The sequence below is a fragment of the Zosterops lateralis genome (assembly GCF_965231275.1).
Source record: "Zosterops lateralis genome assembly, chromosome: 10".
Taxonomy (NCBI): Eukaryota; Metazoa; Chordata; class Aves; order Passeriformes; family Zosteropidae; genus Zosterops; species Zosterops lateralis.
In genome coordinates, this window is record NC_139770.1 from 1,137,546 (window position 1) to 1,159,829 (window position 22,284).

The following is a 22,284-nucleotide window of genomic DNA, read 5'->3' on the forward strand; positions in this document are numbered from 1 at the left end:
CCTGCTGTTAACTTTTAATAAATAAATGTCTGCATCCTTGACCTTTCCTTTCCCTGGCTGGCTGGCAAAGGGTACAGCTTGGGCTGCTATTTGCAGGAGATTAACTTTTTGCCATCGAGCATTGGGGGTGGAAAAGCACAAATCCAGGCACTGGGAGATGCCCTGAGGAGAAGAATTTGGGAGTTCAACATGACCTGAACTCCCCAGAACCTCCCCAGCCCCAGTGTGGGCAGCAGGGAGGGGAAATTCTGCCCCACTCAGGTAAGACCCACCTGCAGAGCTGCCCCAGATCTCCCCAGCACAGGAGGGACCTGGAGCTGCTGGAGAGAGGCCAGAGGAAGCCAAGGAGCTGCCCCAGGGCTGGAACCCCTCTGGAGCCAGGCTGGGAGAGCTGGGGGGGCTCACCTGGAGAGGAGAAGCTCCAGGGAGAGCTCAGAGCCCCTGGCAGGGCCTAAAGGGGCTCCAGGAGAGCTGGAGAGGGACTGGGGACAAGGGATGGAGGGACAGGACACAGGGAATGGCTTCACATGGACAGAGGGCAGGGCTGGGTGGGAGATTGAGAAGGAATTCCTGGCTGGGATGGAATTCCCAGATTTGCTGTGGCTGCCCCTGGATGGATCCCTGGAGTGCCCAAGGCCAGGTTGGAGCAGCCTGGACAGTGGGAGGTGTCCCTGCCATGGCAAGGGTGGAATGAGGTGAGATTTAAGGTCCTCGCCACCCAAACCATTCCATGATCCCTTTGTTAGTTGTCAGCCCGGTGCTGTTTGTTGGCTTGTATGAAACACTTGGGAGGACAATGAACTTTCCTGTACCGGGATGTGTTTTAGGAAGTGAAGAATGTTCGTTGTGCAAGAGTTGAGGTGGAAAAGGAGTTCTGTCATTAGAAAAAAATCTAGTTGGAGTCCGAGAGCTTTGTTGTTTTATCACAAACATTTAAGTCATATGTTTCCCCTCTTTCATCCGCGAATCCAAGTGTGCATACTGATTATCCTGTATTTGCAAGTCGGAGTTGTTAATTGCTGTATTCAGCTGGGGCCGTTTACCATCTGAAAGAAATAATTAAAGCTTTCTTTCTCTTGCTTAAGATTTAAACATGTATTTAAAGATGAGATCATGCTTTCACGGTGGTCAGAGTTTCTTTTTATATTTGTGTGGGGTGGCCTCAGAAACGGGTGTCCGAGGGTCTGGTGTGCTGTGTTTCCTTTAATTATATATTTTTATGGCGGAAGATGGTTATTCCAGCCCCTGTCTTTGCCTGGTTCCATCCTGCCAGCCCCAGTGTGCAGATCAGCCATATGTGCCTCTTATTTATAGCTCATGCGTGAAGGGAGCTATTCCAAAGTGGTAATTTCTGTTCTGGTGGTGGCACATAAATACAAGTGTGTGTGTGAGCAGCTCCTTCTCCCTGAACGAGGATGTGACACATCCCAGTCACCCTGCCTGGGAACGCTCCAGTCCAGACAGACTGGGAGGCTCTGTCTGATGCTTCAGACACTCAAGAGCTCAATTAATTTATAGATGATAATTTGTTTTCAGCTCCTGCAGATACAGATGCCACCTTTACTCAGCCTCTCTTGAGTCATTCTCTCTCCAATTGCTTTGGAGAGGAGCTGTTTACAAGGACGTGGAGGGACAGGACAAGGGGAATGGCTTCATACTGATAAAGAGTAGGTTTAGATGGGATAAAATCTGGCACAGAGAAGATGTGGCTGCCCCTGGATCCCTGAAAGTCAAAGGCCAGGTTGGACAGGACTTGGAACAACCTGGGAAGGTGGAACTGGATGGGCTTTAAGGTCCTTCCCAACCCCAAAAAGTCTGTGATTCCTTGGAATTCCATTTCTGTAATTCGTTGGGAAAATGGCATATCCCACCAGCACTAGAAAATGCAGCTGTGCAGTATTTTTAACTGTGCTGTACAGCTTGTGCCACCTTAAAGCGAGTTCCCTTCCAGCTGCCTGTGCTTTCTGTGTGTGCAATTCCATAAAGTCACTGAGCACAAGGAATGAAAGACTGGCTTTGAAAAGAAAACAAGAGCACGAGTTGTGGAAGCCCGGAGCGGTTTGGGATGGAAGGACCTTAAAGCTCATCCTGATTCATGGGCAGGGACACCTTCCACTATCCCGGGTCACTCCAAGCTCTTTCCAGCCTGGCCTGGGACATTTCCAGGGATGGGGAGTCCCAACTGCTCCGGGCAGAAAACACAATAGGGAAAAACAAAACAAAACAAAACAAAAAAAAAAAAAAAAAAAAAAAAAAAAAAAAAAAAAAAAAAAACACCAACTTGTGCCTCTCCAGTTTTCCCATTTTTAGATTAAATTTAAAGCAAATGGTGTATTTGTTTGGCAGTTAACCCCAGAGTCACTGGGTCCATCAACATCACTGTCACATTCTGAAGTTATCAACTCCTTTAGAAGTTATTTTATTACTGCTGTGGGTGCACAGCTCGTGGCTGGTGTCGGTGTGAAGTGCTGGCCGTGCCCTGGCAGGGTTTTTTTGGGGGAACAGGCAGTGATTCAGCAGGAAAACATGCCCGGGCAGCTGAGCCGGCCGTGCTCGTTCACACGTACAGCCGGACGGGGACAGCACGGCCACGGCTTTGGGACAAAGGCAGCTCCAAGCCGTGCTCTTAACCAATCCCGCCCGTAAAACACTCTGCAAACAAACAATAGCCGCCTGCAGCGCCTTATCACAGCCTGCCGTGCCTTGCGAAGGGACCTTAAAGCTCGTCCCATTGCAGCACAGAGCAGGTTTGCTCCCAGGCCGGTCCAGCCTGGCCCTGAGCGCTTTCCGGGCTCTCGGAGAAACCTGTTCCACTCCACGGCGGCTTTTCCGGAGCGTGTCACCGCCAGGAGCCGTGTGGGTGCACACAGTGAGTGAGTCACGGTGACTTTGTGCGCCTCTCACTCATTAATTAGCGCGGCTGGAGCGCCGAGAGCTCGGCAGGAGCAGGAGGAGGAGGAGGAGGAGGAGGAGCAGGGTGCCGGCCCGGCCTGGCCTTGCCTTGCCTTGCCGTGAGGACGGTGTGTTCCTCCGAGCTGCGTGACTGGAGCTGACACGGCTCATTCCCGGCGTGTTCCCGGCTCGCGTGCGAGCCCCAGAGCTGGGGGACATCCCTCCCTCCATCCCTCCCTCCCTCCCCGAAACGAAACGCTCGGTGCGTGATAAATGAAACGCGAAGGGGCGGGGGGGGCTCTCTTGTCCTATCGCTCTCTCAGGAACAGCTCCGGGCGGCGCTTTCGCTTCTGCCGGGATCTGTCGGTGCTGCAGCCCGGCCGGCGCCGCTGGGGGCACCGCTGGGGGCACCGGGCCCGGCCCCGGGGGCGGGGGAACCGACCCGACCCGCCCCATCCCGGCCGGCGCTGCCCTGGCAGCTCCCTCGGCAGCGCTATTTAATCGCAGGGAGGGAACGAGCGAGGAGGATCCGATCTGAGCTGATGTGAGCCGGGATGTGCGGCGGTTCCCAACCCTCGGTGCGGGCACGGCGGTGCTGACCCCGCACCCATCACACTGTCCCGGCACCCGCCGCCTTCCTGATTCCCTCCCCCGGCAGGAAAGCGGCTCCACTCTGGAGTTCCCCTGGATTTGGGTCACAAGGCGGGAGCAGCGCCCGGAGAAGCCGCGCCGGTAGGTCCCGGCAGCTCCGCCGAGCTCAGCCCGTGTCTCTCTCTGCTTTTGTTGTTCCCTGTCCAGACGTGTGTGTGTGTGTTGGGAAAGCCGAGCGCCTTTCTCGGGCACAGGAGATGCGATGGGAGCGCTCGGGGAGAGAGAAAAGCCCCGGGCAGAGCTCTGGAGCATCACTGCGGGACCGCTCCCGCCTGCTGGAAACAGAAACGCCGCCAGAGCTGCTGCTTCTTCCTCGCCTTTCTCGCTGCTTTTTAGTCTTACAGCCCTTGGGGGAGCCGGCTCTCTGCTGGCCAAGGCAGTTGTGTGAAAGGAGCAGCAAAACTTCAAAACGCTCGGTGGAGTGAGGAAGATAAAGGTTGAAATAGCAAAAGAGGAGATGAGAAGTCACTGGCTCAGCACCTCCAGGGGTCCTGGAGCTCCTGGCCGGGGCACCGAGACCTGCCCGGACCGACGGGAACATCTCATTCTCCTCCGAGCCGGGATTCTGAAACCTTTGGAGTTACCTGAAGGTGCCTTTGGAGGAATTGCCCGGGTGTCTGTGGAGGAATAACAGATACACCGATGACTCTGGGGTTAACTGCCAAACAGACACACCATTTGCTTTAAATTTAATCTAAAAATGGGAAAACTGGAGAGGCACAACTTTTTTTTTTTTTTTTTTTTTTTTTCCCCTGGCAATCCTGACCTGCCGTTTCCCAGGGAAATGGAAAAGCCTTACAAATGAACGTTCCAAAACACGGAAGACTCGATGAGAAATTTTCCAGAGCGAATCATCAGCACTAAGAAATTACTGCCAAATTTTCTCTGTTTTGTGGGGGGGGTTTGTTTTGAAGTGAGCAGTAACTTTACATTTATCCAGGAAGTATTTCCTAATGTGCTCCACTCTGAGCGCTGAGATTGAAGAAGGTCTAATTAAACGCAATCAAACATTGCAGAATTCCTGATTAAAAGGCACAGCACTCCCTTTCGGTGACGTTCAATGAGACAACACCGCTCATTTGTGCTTTAAAAACACAATTCTGCCGCTTGCAAGCGACTTCTTTCTCTCTTCCCGAATAACCATCACCCTTCAGTTTGTTTCCCTGGGCGGTTTTAATTCCTGTCGCTCGCTGTGTCACCACCGGGGTGGCACCGAGGGTGGGGACAGGGACAGGGAGCTCAGGAATCCCAGGGAAGGACAGCAGGATTCCAGCAGGGAATCGTGCACTCCGTGGGAAGTTTTTTCTCTCTCGTGGCTCCCGGGATGTGGGAGGTGACACACACCAATGGAATGGGAATGTGGGGCTTTGCCGGGAGAGGAAACGCTGCAGGAATGTCTGAAATGCGGGGATGTGTCTCATCCTCCCCAGGTCTCTGTTTGAGAGAGGGAGGCGCAGAAATCAGCGCTGTCATGTTGAGTTTGGTGTGGAGGGAGAGGAGGAGGAGGATGAACCCCAGCGCTCTCGGTTTGTTGAACATCCTGACAGGGGAGGAGGCGTGGGAACATCCCCCTTTCCTGCCCACCCTCCTGGGACTGCCGGGAATATCTCCGAGAGATAGATCACTGTGGGCTTGGGATTAATTAGCCTGAATTTAGCTCTTTTTTTCATGCTTTACGTGCCTAAAGGGCTGCCCGCAGTCACAGAGAGGGGAGGAGTTTTGCTGCTGCTGCTGCTGCTGCTGCCTCCAAATCCTCTCCAGGGGTGATCTTGTTCGTGTCAACCATGAGCAATTAGAGAGATTAACTATCTTGTTTTCCTTTCTGCCCTAGATTGATCCTTGGGACGCTCTGGGACGTTTGAAAGTGACTTGGAGAGAGCAGAGTCCGTGTGTGATGGACACCAAAGCACAGTGTGTGGTGCCCCAGGCTCCCTGCCCAGGAATGAAGTGCTCTCCTGCACTCCAGGAGGACTTTTCTCCCCAAGTGAGGCTGCCTGAAAAGATCCCACCGGTGAAGCCTTGCTTCAAGAAGAAACAGCAGGTGCAGAAGAGACTGGACACACAAACCCTGCGGGCTTTGAGGCCCATCTTCACCAGCCTGCTGGGAGCTGGGGCTTTGGACAGGGTCTTTGTGCCCCGGGGCCAGCGGGGTGGCCACGGAGATTTATGTGAACCTGCTGTGAAAAAGGCTCTGGAGCTCGGTACCTCTTGTCCCCAGAGAGAAAATAATGTGACTGTGCTGATGCCAACAGCTCCAGATGCGCAGGGTCAACCTCCAGGAGCTCATCCTGAGCAGGGTGTCCAGTCAGGAGAGCAAAGCTTCTCCCCAGAAACTCCTGGAACTGCTGCTGATAATGGTAATGAATCATTCCAGGATCATGGTGATGGTGCAGCTTGTCCTTTGTTCCCTGACAAGGCTCTGGAAGGTTACACATCTGCCTTGCTGCAGGAGAACAGCTGTCCAATGCAATACAACCTGACCCCAAGCAATAAATTCAGTGCTGGGATATTCCAGGATAAGAGTGAAGAGGCTTCCCTTGACCTGGTGTTCGAGCTCTTGAACCAGCTGCAGTATCACACCCACCAGGAGGACGGGATTGAAATCTGTGTGGATTTTCTCCAGGGCACTTGTGTTTATGGCAGTGACTGTCCCAAGCATCACACGGTGTTGCCCTATCACTGGCAGGTGAGGAGGACAGCGACCCAGAGGTGGCAAAGTGTGACCAACGATTCCCAGGAGCACCTGGAGAGGCTTTACTGCAACCCTGACAACGACAAGATCAAAGTCAAGTATAGGTAGGTAACTCAGTTTATTCCCTTGATGGAAAGGTGCGGAAATATAACAGGATGTGCCTTTTTTTTTTTTTTTTTTCTTTCCCAAGTGTGTTATAAACCTTGGCATGATGTTTCCTGATTTATATCCAGCAAGTTCAACTCCACAAAAAGTTCTTGCACACCTGTAAAACTGTTACTTGGCATCTGGAATGTGTTCTTTGAAACTGGAGGACTTGGGAGTGTGTGAAATGAGAAAACTTCAGCTCTGTAGGAATTCAGAGGCTGTTGTGGAATGCTGTGCTTGTTCTTGCTGTTCCTAATTAGTCTTTTTTTCTCTGTGTCAGACAAAGTGGCAGCATGAAAGAGCCTTGGCAGCGCTGGGGACAGGAATGACAGAGCAGTTGCTCTGTGTCACTGTGAGCACAGCCTGCACCATTCCATCCCACACAGCTAAAGCAGCTCTGGGGAAATGTCAGAATCACTGCCAGTAAATTGGGATGTTTCAGCTAATTCCCTGTCAGCAACCTGAGCCATACTGGCAGAAATGCTGATCATCTCCACTATTAAAGCACTTATTGGAAGTTATATTGTTTTCTCTGTCAGAGCTGCGTTCATTGACTCATTTTCTAAAATTACCCAACAGCTGTTGGGTTGATGTTGTGTGACCGGTGTGGGCTCCTGCACCCTGAGAGCTAAAACTTCTCCAGCTTCTCCCTGCAGGCTCCAGTTCGGGGAGAGCAGTGGGGAAGAGTGATGTTTACAGGCTCCAGTTAGTGCAGGGTGCAGCCCTGGGCTGGTTTTTTCTCTGGAGGAAGTGTGTGGTGCACGTTGTGGCAGGGCTGATAAGAGAGGAGAAGTTTGCCAGGCTGGCGCAACTCCAGTTCAAAGTCACATTTCTGGAGTGAAAACTTCCCACTGCCTTTGCCACCTGAATCCTTCGGGGTTCTGCTCGCTGCCTCTTCTTTCAGTTCCTGAAGGAAGTACATATCTGCTTTCTCAATATTTTATTTTCGTTTATTAAGGTGAAATTTCTCATTGGTCTCACCAAAGACCAAATCTCGTGCTTGGAGTCAGCATTAGTCTTTACTTTCACTTAATTAGATGTTGGATTAGACACTAATCCAACCTTTTTCATGGGCTCAAACTGATTTGGGTTGGAAGGGACCTTAAAGATCACAGAGTGCCATGGCAGGGTCACCTTCCACTGTCCCAGGGAGCTCCAAACTCCAATATCCAGCCTGGTTTTGGACACTGCCAGGGATCCAGGGGCAGCCAAGGCTTTTTTAGTGATGGCAATATCACAATAGGGATGTCCCACACTGAAAATGAATGAAGTAGGACATGTAGTAGGCAACAATTTTTTAATTTTATAGAATTATTTTGAAGAAATATGCCAATCTTTAAAAAAAAAATTGAAAAATCCTGTAAATGCATAGCAGATAAAATCTGCTGTATTTTACAACAGAGGAATTTCTATTTCCCAAAGTGTTATAAATGGTTTCTGAAAACAGAACAGCACAGCCAGAGACAAGCCCATTAAACGATTTAACTTTGAGCTCTGTGCAAATGAGCAAATGGTTTTCTTTTAGAAATTGTGTCACCGAATCCATCAGTGCCCATGAGCTCTGTGTCCTGGAGGATGGACTTGGCAATGATTAATGGTAACGGACACAGTGCTTGGTCATGGCTTAGTCACCCCCAGCCTGGGAGGCTGCTCTGCACAAAAACCTCCCTTGCACTGGCTCTGCAGGTCCTGCTGGGGCTGAGGGACAGCGATTCCTGCCTGTCTGATCCAGCTGGGGACAGGCTTGGCAGGGACAGGACATTCCCTGGCTGTGAGGGAAGGCACAGGAGCAGCCAGGGTGGGACACTGCCCTGGCAGAGAGGGACAGACAGCCTGGGGACACAGACATGGCATTGCCGGGCTGAGGGGGTTCTGCCAAACTGCACATTTACAGGATATTGGGGAGAAATTCCTCCCTGGGAGGGTGGGGAGACCCTGGAATAGAATTCCCAGAGAAGCTGTGGCTGCCCCTGGATCCCTGAAGTGCCCAAGGCCAGGCTGGACATTGGGCTTGGAGCACCTGGGACAGTGGAAGGTGTCCCTGCCATGGCTGGGGATGGAATCAGCTCATCTTTAACATCCCTTCCAACCTTGGAAGAACTTCACGTCTGGCTAAGTGTCACTGAGACCTTCAGAATGAAGCTCTATTTAAGACCACAGCTTCTGATTTCAAACTTTGAGCCTGATCCTCCTTAGAACTTCCACTTGCCAAGTTTCTAAGCCAGGTTTTGAAAGGCAGGAGGTCAAATGCTTCACTGTGCATCACCACCAGCTTCTTCTTAGGCAACATCACCTTGTTTGAGGAGAACCTGCCAAGGTGTGGGGAGGTCCCTGAGGCTGTTGGTGTCCCTGTCCTGTGTCCAGTGTCGCTGTCCTGTGTCCCCTGGCAGCTCAGGGAGCTGTGAACGTGCCCCGCCAGCGCTGCCTCCCATGGTTACGGCATTATTTGTTCTAAAGCCATTAATCTCCCGTGGTCAGACGAGCTTTGCAGGCCTGTCTGCTCCCCTGGCAGGCAGAGGAAACGCCTGCTCAGCACTCTGCCTGCCCTGCAAAGCTGCTGTTTGTCCTGCTCTGTGGCCTGCACGCCTTGGGGGGGGATGTGGTGAGCCAGTCCTGGCCCTGGTGCTGCCCCCAGGGAGCTGAGCCCTTCCAGAAAGTGTTGGCTCTCAGCTCAATTAGGGAATGAGCTCTAAATTAGGGTGTTCTTCAAGAGACTATTTATATAAACCTTCCTTCCTCTTAATTATTGGGATGAGTAATGACGGAGATAAGTTATTGAGATGAGTAATGTAAAATACACATTAAGCTGTTGCCTCTCACCTAAGGGAATGTGATCTCAGAGGAGTGGTAAACCTTGTTTAGTTACTTTGCAATGCAACTCCTTCAGCTGCTTCTTGCAGTTTGGCCTCAAACTGAGTATTTATCATAAATTACTTACGTGTTGTGTTTTTGGGTTTTTTTTTTTTTTTATTTTTGTATTCTTGAGTCTGCCAAGTATGTAGAGCCACATACCAAGCTATCTAAACAAATGGGGGAACATCAACTTAAACAGGTTAAAGTACTTAGAAACACTCAGTTTTCTTCATAGATGAGAGGAGAGGCTCTGGAGAAGTTCCAACTTGCAGCAAAGAGAGAACAGTGCCAAGTGCTGCTTTCCAGCAGGAGATGCCCACGTTGGGATATTTTAAGATGCTCTTTGCTAAAGGGAAATACTTGGCTGAGGAGCTGAGCAGGTTTTCCCTCCCTCCCCACACACACACACACACACCTGTCCTATCATGCACACATTGCTTTTCAAAACAAGCAACATCATAAGAGATTACGGGAGGATTTGTTTAAAACAACTCTGCAGTTCCTGACCCATCAGTTTCCCCCTGCTTTGGCTGAAAATTCCACTCTTTCTCTTGGCAAAAAGGGCTCCCAGCCTTCCTGACACAGCAGCTTCTTGCTGTTGCTTTGATTTCTTTCCTTTTGCTTTCTTTTTCCTGCAGTTTCTGTAAGTTTTATGAAATGGCTCCTTTTAGCAGGAAGAGAGGCCAGGATGGAATGGGTGCAGTGAGGGGAAAGGAGGTGGCTCTGCAGTGGGTTCTGCCTGGGAACTGAACTCCTGCCTCTTGGCTGAAATGGTGACAGGACAAGAGGAAATTCAAACTGTCCTGGGGAGGTTCAGCTCAGATATCAGCAGGAATTTCTTCCTGGAAAGGCTGCTCAGGCACAGGAAGGGTCTGTCCAGGGAGCTCTGCAGTGCCCATCCCTGGAGGTGTCCAGGGAATGACTGGACGTGGCACTCAGTGCTCTGGGGCTGAGTGACAAGGTTGGACTTGGTGTTCTGGAGGTCTTTTCCAACCTAAATGATCCTGTAACTGTGTAAATACAGAGTGTTCCAGTGGAGTTATCAGGGGGCATGGCAGGGGACTGGGAAGGAAAGGCATGGACACAACGAAATGTGCAGGAAACTGGTTTTCCTTCATTCCTCTGTGTGTGTGGGATGGCTCCTTCTCTGGTGCTGACAGAATGTGCTTGACGTGTTAAAATCATACAGAGAGCATGGTGGAGGCATTTCAGGCATGGAATTGTAGAATCACAGAGTGCCTTGGCTTGGGAAAAAAACTTAAATCCCACCCCAGCCATGGCAGGAACACCTCCCACTGTCCCAGGAACTCCAAGCCCCAGTGTCCAGCCTGGCCTGGGACACTGCCAGGGATCCAGGGGCAGCCACAGCCTCTCTCACTGCAGTTGTTTGGGGAGTTCTGCAGGTCCCTGGCCCATCAAAGAGTTAAATGTCAGAAGTTTTCTGTGTCATCCACACGGTGCCACAGTGTGTGAGATAAGGCAGGTGTTAGTGATAACAGGGAGAGGGGAAACCCGCTGAGAGTCCCTTTGCCTGGATTTGAGGGGAGGTTCTTGGCTATACCCTCAGAGTCTTTGGGAGCTGCTTTTCATTCCTTTCCAGGAGGAATGCACCTTGAATAAAATTTTTGGAAGTGTTTGCCTGGTGCTGTGTGGGTTCCTTTCTGCTGCACTTTGCAGCACCATTTCCATATGAAATGGAACTAATTGGCTGTACAAACCCAGGGAGGCCCTGAGTGCTGTGAGGAGCCAGCAATCACTGCCATCCCTGCTCTCCCTTCCTGTCAATAAACAGATTGCACTTTGGGGAAGGAACAGCTGTCACCTGGCTGCAGGTTGAGGTCAGCCTGTTCCTGGCAATAAGAGCCTTTCCCAAAACAAAGATCAGGGATTGCTCTCAGGAGCTGCTCCCAGGGCTGTGACAGGACTGTCCATTCCAGGAGCCAGGGCTGTGATAATGATTTGCTCAGCAGGAGCAGAGATAGTGAAATTCCTTCCTGATTTGTCAAAATCAGGAGGGATTTGAGCTGAGTGATAACTGAGGATCTGATTCTTGTAGTCAGGTGTACACAGCAGTGCTTTTTGGTTTGGGAAGTTGATTTTGGAAGGTGTGACATGCAGCTTTTGTTTTTAGGACAAGCCTGGAATGACAGGATGAGGGGGGATGAATTTCTTCTGCCAGAAGACAGAGATGGGTGGAATATTGGGAAGGAATTCCTCCCTGGCACAGGGTGCCCAGAGCAGCTGTGGCTGCCCCTGGATCCCTGGCAGTGTCCCAGGCCAGGCTGGAGCACCCTGGGATAGTGAAAGGTGACACTGTCCTGTCCCTGCCTGTGGCACTGGGTGAGCTTTATGTTCCCTGTGCCAGCTCTGCAGCCACTCAGAGCTGTGCTTGTGCTCCTCTAAAACATGAATAATTTATGTTGAAAATGAGCCTCAAAGGTCATGGAGTTCCACACCCTGCCAGGAGCATCTTCTGCCGATTTAACAATTAAACAGACAAACAAACCTCTCCCAAACACATCCAGAGCAGCTCAGAGCCCCTGGAGCCCTGCAAGCCTGGACTGGGACACTCTGTTCATGCTGCCCTGCAAACACAAGCTGCAGCTGGGGTTTGAATTAGGAAACTGGGTGCCTGTGGAACCCTTGGGAGAGGGGGATGTGTTCAACATCCTCATTGCTTTGGAGTTTTAGAACTTCCCTGTGCCTCACCCCCCTCAAAGCCAGGACCTCCTGTTCAGGAGTGGCCAGGAGTGGGTTCTTGGGAAGAACAAACAACTTCTGGTACAGTCTCTTCTCCTCCAGCAGCTCTGCCTCGAGGACTTCCTGATCCAGAGCTGGGAGGGATACTTTCATTATTATTTTTATTATTATTATTATTATTATTGTGTTTTTATTTTCCCTGCCAGGTGTTCATCTAACTCTATACACAAACACATATATGGGTCAGTGTGTCAGCTGCTGTTTCAGATTTACAACCTGTGTAAATTTTCACCCCCTCACTAGGAAAATTCCAGAAGATTCCTTTTGCAAGAAGCACCCCAGTCACCAATTGTAAAGGCAGGGAAAAACAGTCTGTCCAACCTTTAAAAAATAAACAGAGGAAAAGCAGCAAAGTCACTTTTTGGGCTCTTTAGTCCCCTGAGGATGGAGAGGGAAATGTTTCTGTAGATCTTTCCCCAGTGTGAGGTGTCACCTCCCACATGGCCCAGGGTCACCACAGAGACAAAAACAGCGTGACTTGATGAGAGGGCAAATTCAGCAAAACCTGAAACTCTCCTGTGTGCCCTGGCACTGCTGCCCCTGCCTGGGCTGTGAGCTGAGCAGACACTGATGGCATGGAGGCTCAGATGGGTTGTTTGTGCTGCTGCCCTGCTGCAGAGGTTCCTGTGTGCCTGTGACCCCCCTGCAGCTCAGCCCTGGGAGGAGCTGCTGCTGAACATCCCTTGGGACTGTTCCCTGGCCTTGTCCTCCCTCTGTGCCTTTCCCTGGGAGCACCTTTGGCTCTGTTGTCTGAGCTCTGCTGTTGCTATTCCAGTACCTGTGGCTCAAAATTCAACTCTTGGTTGGGTGTCCAGCCGTGGCACAGGCTGCCTGGTGGAGTCCCCACTCCTGGAGGGATTTGACAGCCCTGGGGACATGGGACAGTGCTGGGGAATATTGGACTCAATGGTCTGGGAGGGCTTTTCCAATTTAACCGAATCTGTGATTTCTCTGCTCTTTTGAAGCCACTATCCTTGAAGTGACATTTAGTTCCATACAGGAGTTTAAATATCAGTCCCCCACCCAAATCTGGGCTCATTTTTGGGAGAGTCCTTCCCCTGCAGCTTCAGCCAAGTGCACAAACAATACAAAATCTCACTGCTCTGGTGTCACCATGAAGTGTCAGTGCCTTGTCTGCTGCAGTCCCTGAGCTCAGTGAGCCTCTCCCAGCCCTGACACAAAACCTTCTGGAGCCTCTTTGGCTCTTTGAAGCCCCTGAGGTCCCCATGGGGGGCCGGCAGGTTGTTGCTGGTGCAGAGAGGAACTGGCTTAGTCAGAGAGAGAAAATCACCAGTTTCAGCATGGCAGGGTGCTGGAGTGTGAGCAGTGCTGAGTCTCACAGCTGTTCTGATGGGAACAGGGTTTCATTTCCTGCTCAGCCCCTGTTTCTGTTTTTTCTGAACCTGTTTGCGGTAACTCGCCGCACGTCCCCGAACTCGGAGAGGAGCTGCAAACCACACACGGTTTTTTTCAGAGCACTTACAAAACAGATTTCTCTACTCATCTATTTGTACATAACATCTAGAGAGTGTTTGCCTTGCTGAAGGGGAAGGGCCCTGGGGATTCATGGATTAGGCTCAAGTTCTTCAGAAGGATGGAAGGAAGAGCTTAAATATCCTTATTTTGGCTGCACTCGTCTAAAAAAATCTATCAGTGTTATAACTTGCCAGTTGAGGAACCTGCTCAGTCCAGTTTACTGAAAAGTTTTACACCTTTCTGTTATTTCTTACATTTAGGGAACAGAGAAAATGAAACTTTTTGGTGGGGTCACGTTCTGCTGTTGAGAAGCTCGTGGAGTTTTATTTTGAATTGTGCTGTTCTGCAGCACCAAATTTGGGTTGTGTGCCCTGTTCTTCTGAGAGTTCAACGTGCTCATTCTCTCTGTGCAAATAGTTCCACTGAACTGCTTTATTTTATAAATAGAGACCTTTATTTGGTGAGCTGGTGAGGAGAAATTCTTCAGAAATCTCTGTTCTCCTCTTGAGTCTCCGTGGGACCTTTCACAAGGGCACTTAGTGCCAGGACAAGGGGAATGGCTTTGAACTGCCATAAGGGCAGGGCTGGATGGGATTTTTGGGAAGGAATTGTTCCCTGGGAGGGTGGGCAGGCCCTGAATCCATGGAAGTGTCCCAGGCCGGGCTGGATGGAGCTTGGAGCAGCCTGGGACAGTGGGAGGTGTCCCTCCTGCCCAGGTGGTGTGGTTTGAAAGCAAAACGAGTGACAGGCTCCAAGTCAGAAATATAATTTAATAAGAAGAAAGGTAAAAAGGTAAAATAAAATAAAATAAATGCAATAATACATAAGAGCACTGACAGAGTCAGAACACACCCTGAGCAGGGTGGGGGGAGCAGTCCAGGTGAGGGGCTCTTCCTGAAGCAGTGATCCCACAGAAAGGTCTGGGAGCTCTGCTCCTCTGGGAATCCCCTGGGCTGAGCATCTCCCAGTGGGATGATGAGTTGTGAAGTGGGTCCTTGATGGCCCATTAAACACAGACAGTCATGAAATGGGTCCTTGATGGCCCATTAAACAGAGAGAGCTCCTGGAGGGAGTTACCTGTGGATCATTCCAAGGCATTGATGGGCCATGAGCAGAAGAGCCCAAAGGAGGGGCCTGGGAAAACACTGCCCCACCTGGTTCCAGCAGCTCATGGGGATGGGGATGGAATAAATACTTTGTGTACATCCTACACTGAAAACCCAGGACACCATGGCAGGGGTGGCACTGGATGAGCTTCAGGTTCCCTCCCAGCCCAAACCACTCTGGGATCCTACACCTCAGACAGCTGCTGGGTTTGAGGTTTTGTCCCTCTGTGCTGAAAACCGTGGGTTTAACGGGACACAAAATGTGAGAATTGTCTGTCTCTCCCTCCTCTCAGGGGCCAGGAGTCCTGGGTGGATCTGAACCTTATGAAAATATATGAAAGTGCTGAGTTCGACCAAATGCGGCGCCTGTCCACAGCCTCGTGCCCCAGCTCGAGCTCCAGCTGCTACACCGTGTGGAAATACTTCTGCAGGGACCACTTTGGCTGGAGAGAATACTCTGAGGTATGGCCCCTTCCCCTCCCAGTGCTGCTCCTGGCCTGGAACTCAAACTCTCCATGCAGCACACACTAAAAACCTCCATGCTCAGCCTGGCTCCTCTGCAGACGCTCAGGGAAGTGATTTGGGGTTCCTGTGAGGATGAGGAGGGTCAGTGTTGAGCTGAGAAAGCAATAAAGGGACAGCTCTGCTGCCCTGGGTTTCTGTGATGCTGTGACTCTGAAAATATCAGAGACATGAGGGCTGGCCAGACTCACACTGGGGAGCAAACCAGCTTCTGGCAATACCAAAGAAGCCCTTCTGCAGCTTGATTTGTTTTTATGACACTGGGGCAGTTTCTGCAGCTTTCAAAACACCTCCTCCATTTGCCTTGGCAATTTTGGATTGATTTCCCTGTCCCCAGAGCTCTGCTGGGGCAGGACATGCTCTGCCAGAGCTGTGGGGTGCAGCCTGATGTTTGGAATAAAACCTCACCAGTGCTGGCAGTCCCAGAAATAATTCCTGAGTGTAAGAAGTGGAGAGTGCTGGGCACGAATACCACAAATAACACAGTGAGGGTGCTTGAGCTGCCAGGAGAACTGCAAGGGTAGAACAGGGTATGGGAATTTTGAAGTGTGTTGTTTCTCACATGTGCGTTTCCCTTCTCATTTTCCCCCCTTGTTTTTCCTCCTTTTCCTCTGTTTTTCCCCCGTTTCCCTGCCCATTTTCCTTCCATTTCTCCCTGCTTTCCCCTGTTTTCCTCCATTTCCTCCATTTTCCCCTTGTTTCCCCTCTATTTTCCACCCATTTCCTGTTTTCCTCCTGTTTTCCCCAATTTCCCTTACTTTCCCACCATTTTCCCTGTGTCTCCCTATTTGCCCCCATTTTCCCCTCATTCCCCCCCATTTTTCCTGTTTTTCCCTCCATTTCCCTCCCCATTTTTCCCTGTTTTCCCCATTTCCCCCTCATTTCCACCCATTTTCCTCTTATTTTCCCCATTTCCCCTGCATTTCCCTCTGTTTTCTCCCCATTTCCTCCCTGCTTTCCCCTCATTTCCCTCCCCCATTTCCCCCCCTATTTTTCCCTGTTTCTTCCCGGTTTTCCCCCATTTTCCCCCATTTCCCCTGGCTTTCTTCTCGTTTTCCCCATTTCCCTTTGTTTTCTCCTCATTTCCTCCCCGCTTTCTCCCCATTTTTCCCCATTCCCCCCCCTATTTCTCCTCTGTTCCCTCCCTATTTTCCCCCTATTTCTTCCCCATTTTCCCCCTGCTTCCCGCCTCTTTCCCCCCCATTTTTCCCCCCATTTCCCCCCCATTTCCCCCTGCAGCCGGTGGTGAGGCTGATCGAGGAGGCGAGCTGCCGCGGGCTGCGCGAGGTGCGCTTCGTCACCTGGCACAACCAGTACATCCTCAACATCAGGGACGGCTTCCAGCAGAACTCCTGCTTCCGCAGGGAGATCAAGAGGAGGCCCCTGCTGCGCTCCTGCCTGCTGCTCATGCCCTTCCTGCAGTGAGTATCCCGGGGAGGGGGCAGTTCCTGCAGTGAGTATCGCAGGGAATGGGCAATTCCTGCAGGAGGTATCCCAGGGAATGGGCAGTTCCTGCAGTGAGTATCCTTGGAAATGGGAAATTCCTGCAGGAGGTATCTTGGGAATGGGCAATTCCTGCAGGAGGTATCAGGGAATGGGTGCCCTTCCTGCAGTAGGAAATGGGAAATTCCTGATGCCCTTCCTGCAGTGGGAAATGGGAAATTCCTGATGCCCTTCCTGCAGTAGGAAATGGGAAATTCCTGATGCCCTTCCTGCAGTGGGAAATGGGAAATTCCTGGTGCCCTTCCTGCAGTGGGAAATGGGAAATTCCTGATGCCCTGGCTGCAATTCCTGGTGCCCTTCCTGGAGGAGATATTCTGGGAAATGGGCAATTCCCACTGCTCTCCACCCTGGGCTGGATGGAGGAGTTGTTTTCCTGGGCTGGGACAGGAAGCAGGCACAGTTGGGTGGGAAATAGGAGCAAGAATCCAAAATCTGGGTCATGCTGGCAGCTCCCAAAGTAACACTGATCTGAGGATAAACATTTATCCTTGTTTAAATTTGTAACGTGGGTGTTGGAACAGCAGGTTTGCCAAAATCCTGCCCGTTTAAAAATTCAGGTGTCCCTGCCTTGGCAGGGGGTGGCACTGGGAGGGTTTGAGGTGCTTTACTGGGAGCTCTGGGTGTGCTCAGCCCTCACCCCTGTGGTGTTTGGCCCCAGCCTCAGCACACGTGGCCTGGGAGGTGGTTTTACCTTGGCTTTTACAGGAAGGAAACCCCAGGTTATTAAACTGCAGGATGCCAGTAAAAAACCAAGAGTGGATTTGCTGGTTAGAGCAGTCCTGGTTCTCCTCCTAATGAGAAATGAGGATTTCAGGGCTCCTCCTCGTGTTTTGCTGCCTGGGACTGTTTTACCACAGTGATCTGCTAAAATTATGCAATTCCCAATTAATTCCCAGCTAATTTTGTTGGACCTTGGGGGCTCGTGAGGGATTGAGCAGAACTGTCTGTGCCAGCTACCAAACCCACAAACTGAACTCTGAGATTCTGTTCTGCACTTCATCCTGATTTTATTTATCCAAAGACCTTGTAAAGCTCACTTAAAAACCTGGATTCTTGGCAAGAACAAGAGTGTTTTAAATATTTATGGGATCCATCTTTCAGGAGTCAAGTGTTGCCTCCACTTCCCACACGATGTTACCTGAGATTTATTCTTGCCCTCACCTCCCACCTGCTTAAATCTGTTCTGAAATTGGAAAAGAATATAGAATAGGAATGAAAAATGTTGACTTTTTAATGGCTTCCCCTGTAGAAGAAATAATATAAATATTTTACACCAGTCAGGAGTAACAGAACAAAGTCCACCAAAGGATTGCAGGATTTTTATTGGATTTGATTTCTTCCTCATTAATCCATGATTTACTGGCAATCTCTGCTTGCTCTCCCAGTCCAGTGTGACTGATGAGGCCCTACAGGAATATTTTTTTTTTTTTGCCCATTTGCCCATCAAAGAGGGAAACCAAATTAAAAACAAAGGCATGCAAGGAATTTGATTGCTATTTTAATAGTAACATGTAGAACAAATTTCTGGGTTTCTGCTCAACTGTTAATAACCAGTGAGAAGAACTTTGAGTTAAATCAAATCCATGCAAAGGAAGGGAATCCTGGCCTTGGCCTCGAGCAGGAGGGAGCAGCCAGTGAACACTCCAAGAAAAGTGGGAGAGGTGTCACAGCTTTCCATGTGTTGATATAAAAATAGACTTTTTTTGCCACTAAACTTCCCCCTCCCAAAGCTTTTCCTTGTATTGGATTTGATTTCTGGCCATCTGTGGGGTTTGGAGAGCAGCTCCACCCTGGGGCTCTCTCCTGCTCTGGGGCACTGCAGGGCTTGGCAGCTTTTCCCAGAGAAATCCTTGGGGAAAATCCTCCCTGGTGGACTTTGGAGCTCTCTCCACGTGTTCCTGCAGCTGCAGGAGCTGTGCTGGTGTGAGCACCCTGCAGGTCCCAGTGTTCCCTTTGGTGCAGGAGGGAGAATCCAGGGAGCAAGGATTTACTCAGGTGGGATCAGGGACCACAGAGGCCACTTAGCTCAGCTCAGCAGCTTCCACAGAGCTGCAGGTGGGTCAGAATAGGGTCCTCTGGTCTCTTTTGCTGGGTTTTCCAAGGGTTTTTTTCCTTGGGGACTTTCTGGCCACAGCTCCCACCCTCAGCCCTGCCTGTTCTCCAGGCAGCATTCCCAGAGGAGGGGCAGGAAAATAACCAGCTGCAAATGCAAATCCACATCTGTCAATGGCAGTAAAAACCTTCCAGGGCTGGGAAAAGGCCTCAGATCCCATCCAGTGCCACCTCCTGCCACGGGCAGGCACTTCCCACTCTCCCAGGGTGCTCCAAGCCCTGTCCAGGACACTTCCATGGTGATGGGAGGCTTTTCAGGCAGGCTGGGGATGGTCTGGAGGGGCCCTGGACACTTCCAAGGTGATGAGAGGCTTTTCAGGCAGGATGGGGATGGTCTGGAGGGGCCTTGGACACTTCCACAGTGATGAGAGGCTTTTCAGGCAGGATGGGGATGGTCTGGAGGGGCCCTGGACACTTCCATGGTGATTAGAGGATTTTCAGGCAGGCTGGGGATGGGCTGGAGGGCTCTGGAGGCTGCTGGGGTGTCTGATCACAACCTCTGTCCATCCCCAGGACCCTGGGGGGCAGCTCAGCCGTGCCCTCGCCCTGCTCCGACCTGTCCCCAGCCGCTGCCACCTGCCCCAGCTTCTACCCCGAGACCTGGATTGGGATGGATCCAGCCCAGGACTTCATCCAAGTGCCTGTTCTGAAGGAAGACAAAAGCTACAGAACCATTTACAACCTGTTCCACAAGACCGTGCCAGAGACCAAATACAAGATTTTGAAAATCCTGCGAGTGCAGAACCAGTTCCTTTGGGAGAAGTATAAAAGGTAAGAGAGCTCGATGGCAGTTCTTTAATAATGGATATTCCTAGAGGAGGAATTTCCTATGAGATTTGTATCTGTGTTGCTATAGGACACAAAAAGAATGAGACACACGCACACAGTCAGGTCATCAGGGCAAAAAGAGGGAAGTTTATTTTCCTACTTAAAGAGAGAAGTTTATTTTTCTACTTGGGTTTATATAGATTTTGGACAATGAGGTTGACACCTCTCCAACCACACTGGTCAAACTAGAAATCGATCAATTGTCCCTCCTCAAGGAGAACAGTTTACCATAACTATCACTTTTGTTCACATGAATATTTCTGTGAGAAACTCCACTGAAAAACCACAAAATCAGAAGGCTGACAAAGCTCAGGGCGACATCTCCCCTCTCCCAGCTCAGCTCTTCCAGAGGGTGATACCAGAACAAAATGAGCTTCTCTCAGCTGACCTGCAGCTGATAGTCACCCTCCCATCCCATTCTGTGTTTCAGGAAAAAGGAATACATGTCCAAGAAGATGTGTGGGGTGGACAGGATCATGAACGAGCGGCACCTGTTCCACGGCACGTCGCAGGACGTGGTGGACGGGATCTGCAAGCACAACTTCGACCCGCGCGTCTGCGGCAAACACGCCACCATGTTCGGCCAGGGCAGCTACTTTGCCAGGAAGGCCAGTTACTCCCACAACTTCTCCAAACGTTCCCCCAAGGGCGTGCACTTCATGTTCCTGGCCAAGGTGCTGACGGGCAGGTACACGGTGGGCAACCACACCATGAGGAGGCCGCCGCCCGTGGAGCCCGGCAGCGTCACCAGCGACCTCTACGACTCCTGCGTGGACAATTATTTCGAGCCCCAGATCTTTGTCATCTTCAACGATGATCAGAGCTACCCCTACTTCATCATCCAGTACGAGGAGGTCGGCAGCACTGTCTCCATCTGACAGCCTGTGCTGCTGCTGCTTCCCTGTCACAGACTCTGGCCTGGCAGCACTTTTTGTGTGTGTGGGGGAAAGAAAAATCCTGACTCGGTGGGAAGAGTTGGAGAAAAGGAAATCTGAAGTGACCAACTGTGCACTTGCTGGTTGATTCCCTATGTGGAAATTGTACATATTTTTTCCATTGTTTATAGTTGAAAAATCTGTGCCTTTTGTTATAAAACACTGTTTATTTATGTTAGTAAATGTTCATGTTTCAGAAATGTGGCTGTGGGTGTCATTTCAGTGGTGTCCTGTGCCTTGCCCTGATCTCAGCATTTCAGCCTGGCCATTTCTGGGGACTCAGAACCACATTTCATCCCAAGGATATTAAATGAGACATTCTCCCAGCCACTGCTTTTTATGGTCACATTTCAGAGAGATCACAAAAATCAAGGAAAATTAGGAAGAGATTAATATGGTCTGTGGGGAGGGTTTAAAACCTGGGATGACTTCCCAGCAGGTGCTGGGACACACAGTCTGTCCCTTGTTGGTGTCCCTGCCTGTGCAGGGGGTGGGACAGGGTGGGCTCTAAGGTCCCTCCCAAACCACTCTGACTCCAATTTCCCACCCCAAGTGGGGGTACCTGAGGTTGCCCTGTCCTCAGTGAGACCTTCAGCAGGAATTGTGTCCCTCTCAAGGCTCAGGTGTGGCTGGGAGCCCTGGGATGGGAAGGGACCCTCAGGCTCTGTCCTGGGGCTCTCCCCAAACTCCTGGAGAGCTGTGCCTTCTCCACATCAGCTGCCTGAGGCCTCAGAGAAACGGGTGTTGCCATGGGAGAGAATTCCCCACTCCCACCAGCCCCCCAGTGCTGGTTCCTCTGCTCTGGATCCCTCCTGGTTACCTGAGATCAGCTCAGCTGCAGGGGAGCAGGAGGGGAGGGCACAACCAGCTGCCTCCAGTGACCCCAATCCCTGGGGAGGCTTTTGGCAGTGCTGGGAGAGTTTCCAGGGGAGGTGGAGATGTTGGGAGCTCCCAGCTGGGATGTGCAACTGGAGCTGCTCCAGACCACAGCTCACATCCATGGGATGGCTTTGGAAAGGCACCAGGGCAGGGCTGGAGGGGGCTCAGGAAAGGTGAAATCACCAAAGAGCTGGAGTTGTCCCAGGTGTGGCACTGGGGGGGTCTCTGCAGCTCCAGGGGGGTCTGCACCAGGGATGGAGATGTTGGATTTGGGATGGAGATGTTGGATTGACCTCAGAGCCAAAGCCATGGAATGAGGGTTGCTGCTCCTGTGGGTTTGTGTTGAGTCGTTCCCCTCTCGAGGTTTGTGTCCAGGTTGGGGCTGGCATGAAGAAGAGGATGAGGGTGGGAGGTGGGAGAGCTGCTCCCAGTGGGGGCTTTGCCTTCCCTCCCACTCTCCATGGTGAGAAGTTGGTTGTGTGTTTTTCCTTTGATGTTGTAATGGGGTTTTGCTTTTCTGGGTCCTCCTCCTCCACAGCCCCTTCCCGGGGACACTCCCTGGGAGGGCTCAGCCCGAACCTTCCCCTTCCCACCTTCCCTGGAGCCGTGGGATGAGGAGGGAGCGCCGCTGACAATGCACTGAAAATATTTATGGTGTTTCCTTGCCGACGTGTCTGAGCCACCCCGCGGGGACAGAGCTCAGGGCAGCCCCTCCCGGGTGACACAGCCCGGTGTGTGTCCCCTGCTGGGCCCGGGGATCCCCGGGTCACTGTCCTGGTGTCACTGTCCCCGTGTCACTGTCCCCGTGTCACCATCCCCTGAGCAGTGCTGACCCTCCATCCTCCATCCCCGGGCTGGTGTGGGATCATTCATCATTCCCAGCCACAGCCGGGGCAGCCTCTGGCCAAGGAACCCATAAACCCTCCTG

General features: G+C 51.3%; 1 protein-coding gene across 3 annotated transcripts; it reads left to right on the forward strand.

The window, feature by feature from the left end:
- The first annotated feature begins 110 nt into the window (after positions 1–110).
- On the forward strand, positions 111–20,671 carry TIPARP (TCDD inducible poly(ADP-ribose) polymerase). Of its 3 annotated transcripts, XM_083868811.1 has the most exons (7): positions 3,045–3,154; positions 3,691–5,069; positions 5,375–6,339; positions 14,871–15,039; positions 16,339–16,520; positions 19,228–19,485; positions 19,973–20,671. In XM_083868811.1, exons 3-7 carry the CDS (start codon positions 5,438–5,440, stop codon positions 20,418–20,420), a joined length of 1,959 nt encoding a protein of 652 aa, XP_083724937.1. In that variant the 5' UTR covers positions 3,045–3,154; positions 3,691–5,069; positions 5,375–5,437; the 3' UTR covers positions 20,421–20,671. The 3 variants fall into 3 exon arrangements, with proteins under 3 accessions (XP_083724936.1, XP_083724937.1, XP_083724935.1); XM_083868810.1 differs by lacking the exons at positions 3,045–3,154; positions 3,691–5,069 and adding an exon at positions 111–261; XM_083868809.1 differs by lacking the exons at positions 3,045–3,154; positions 3,691–5,069 and adding an exon at positions 3,439–3,624.
- The last annotated feature ends 1,613 nt before the right edge of the window (positions 20,672–22,284 follow it).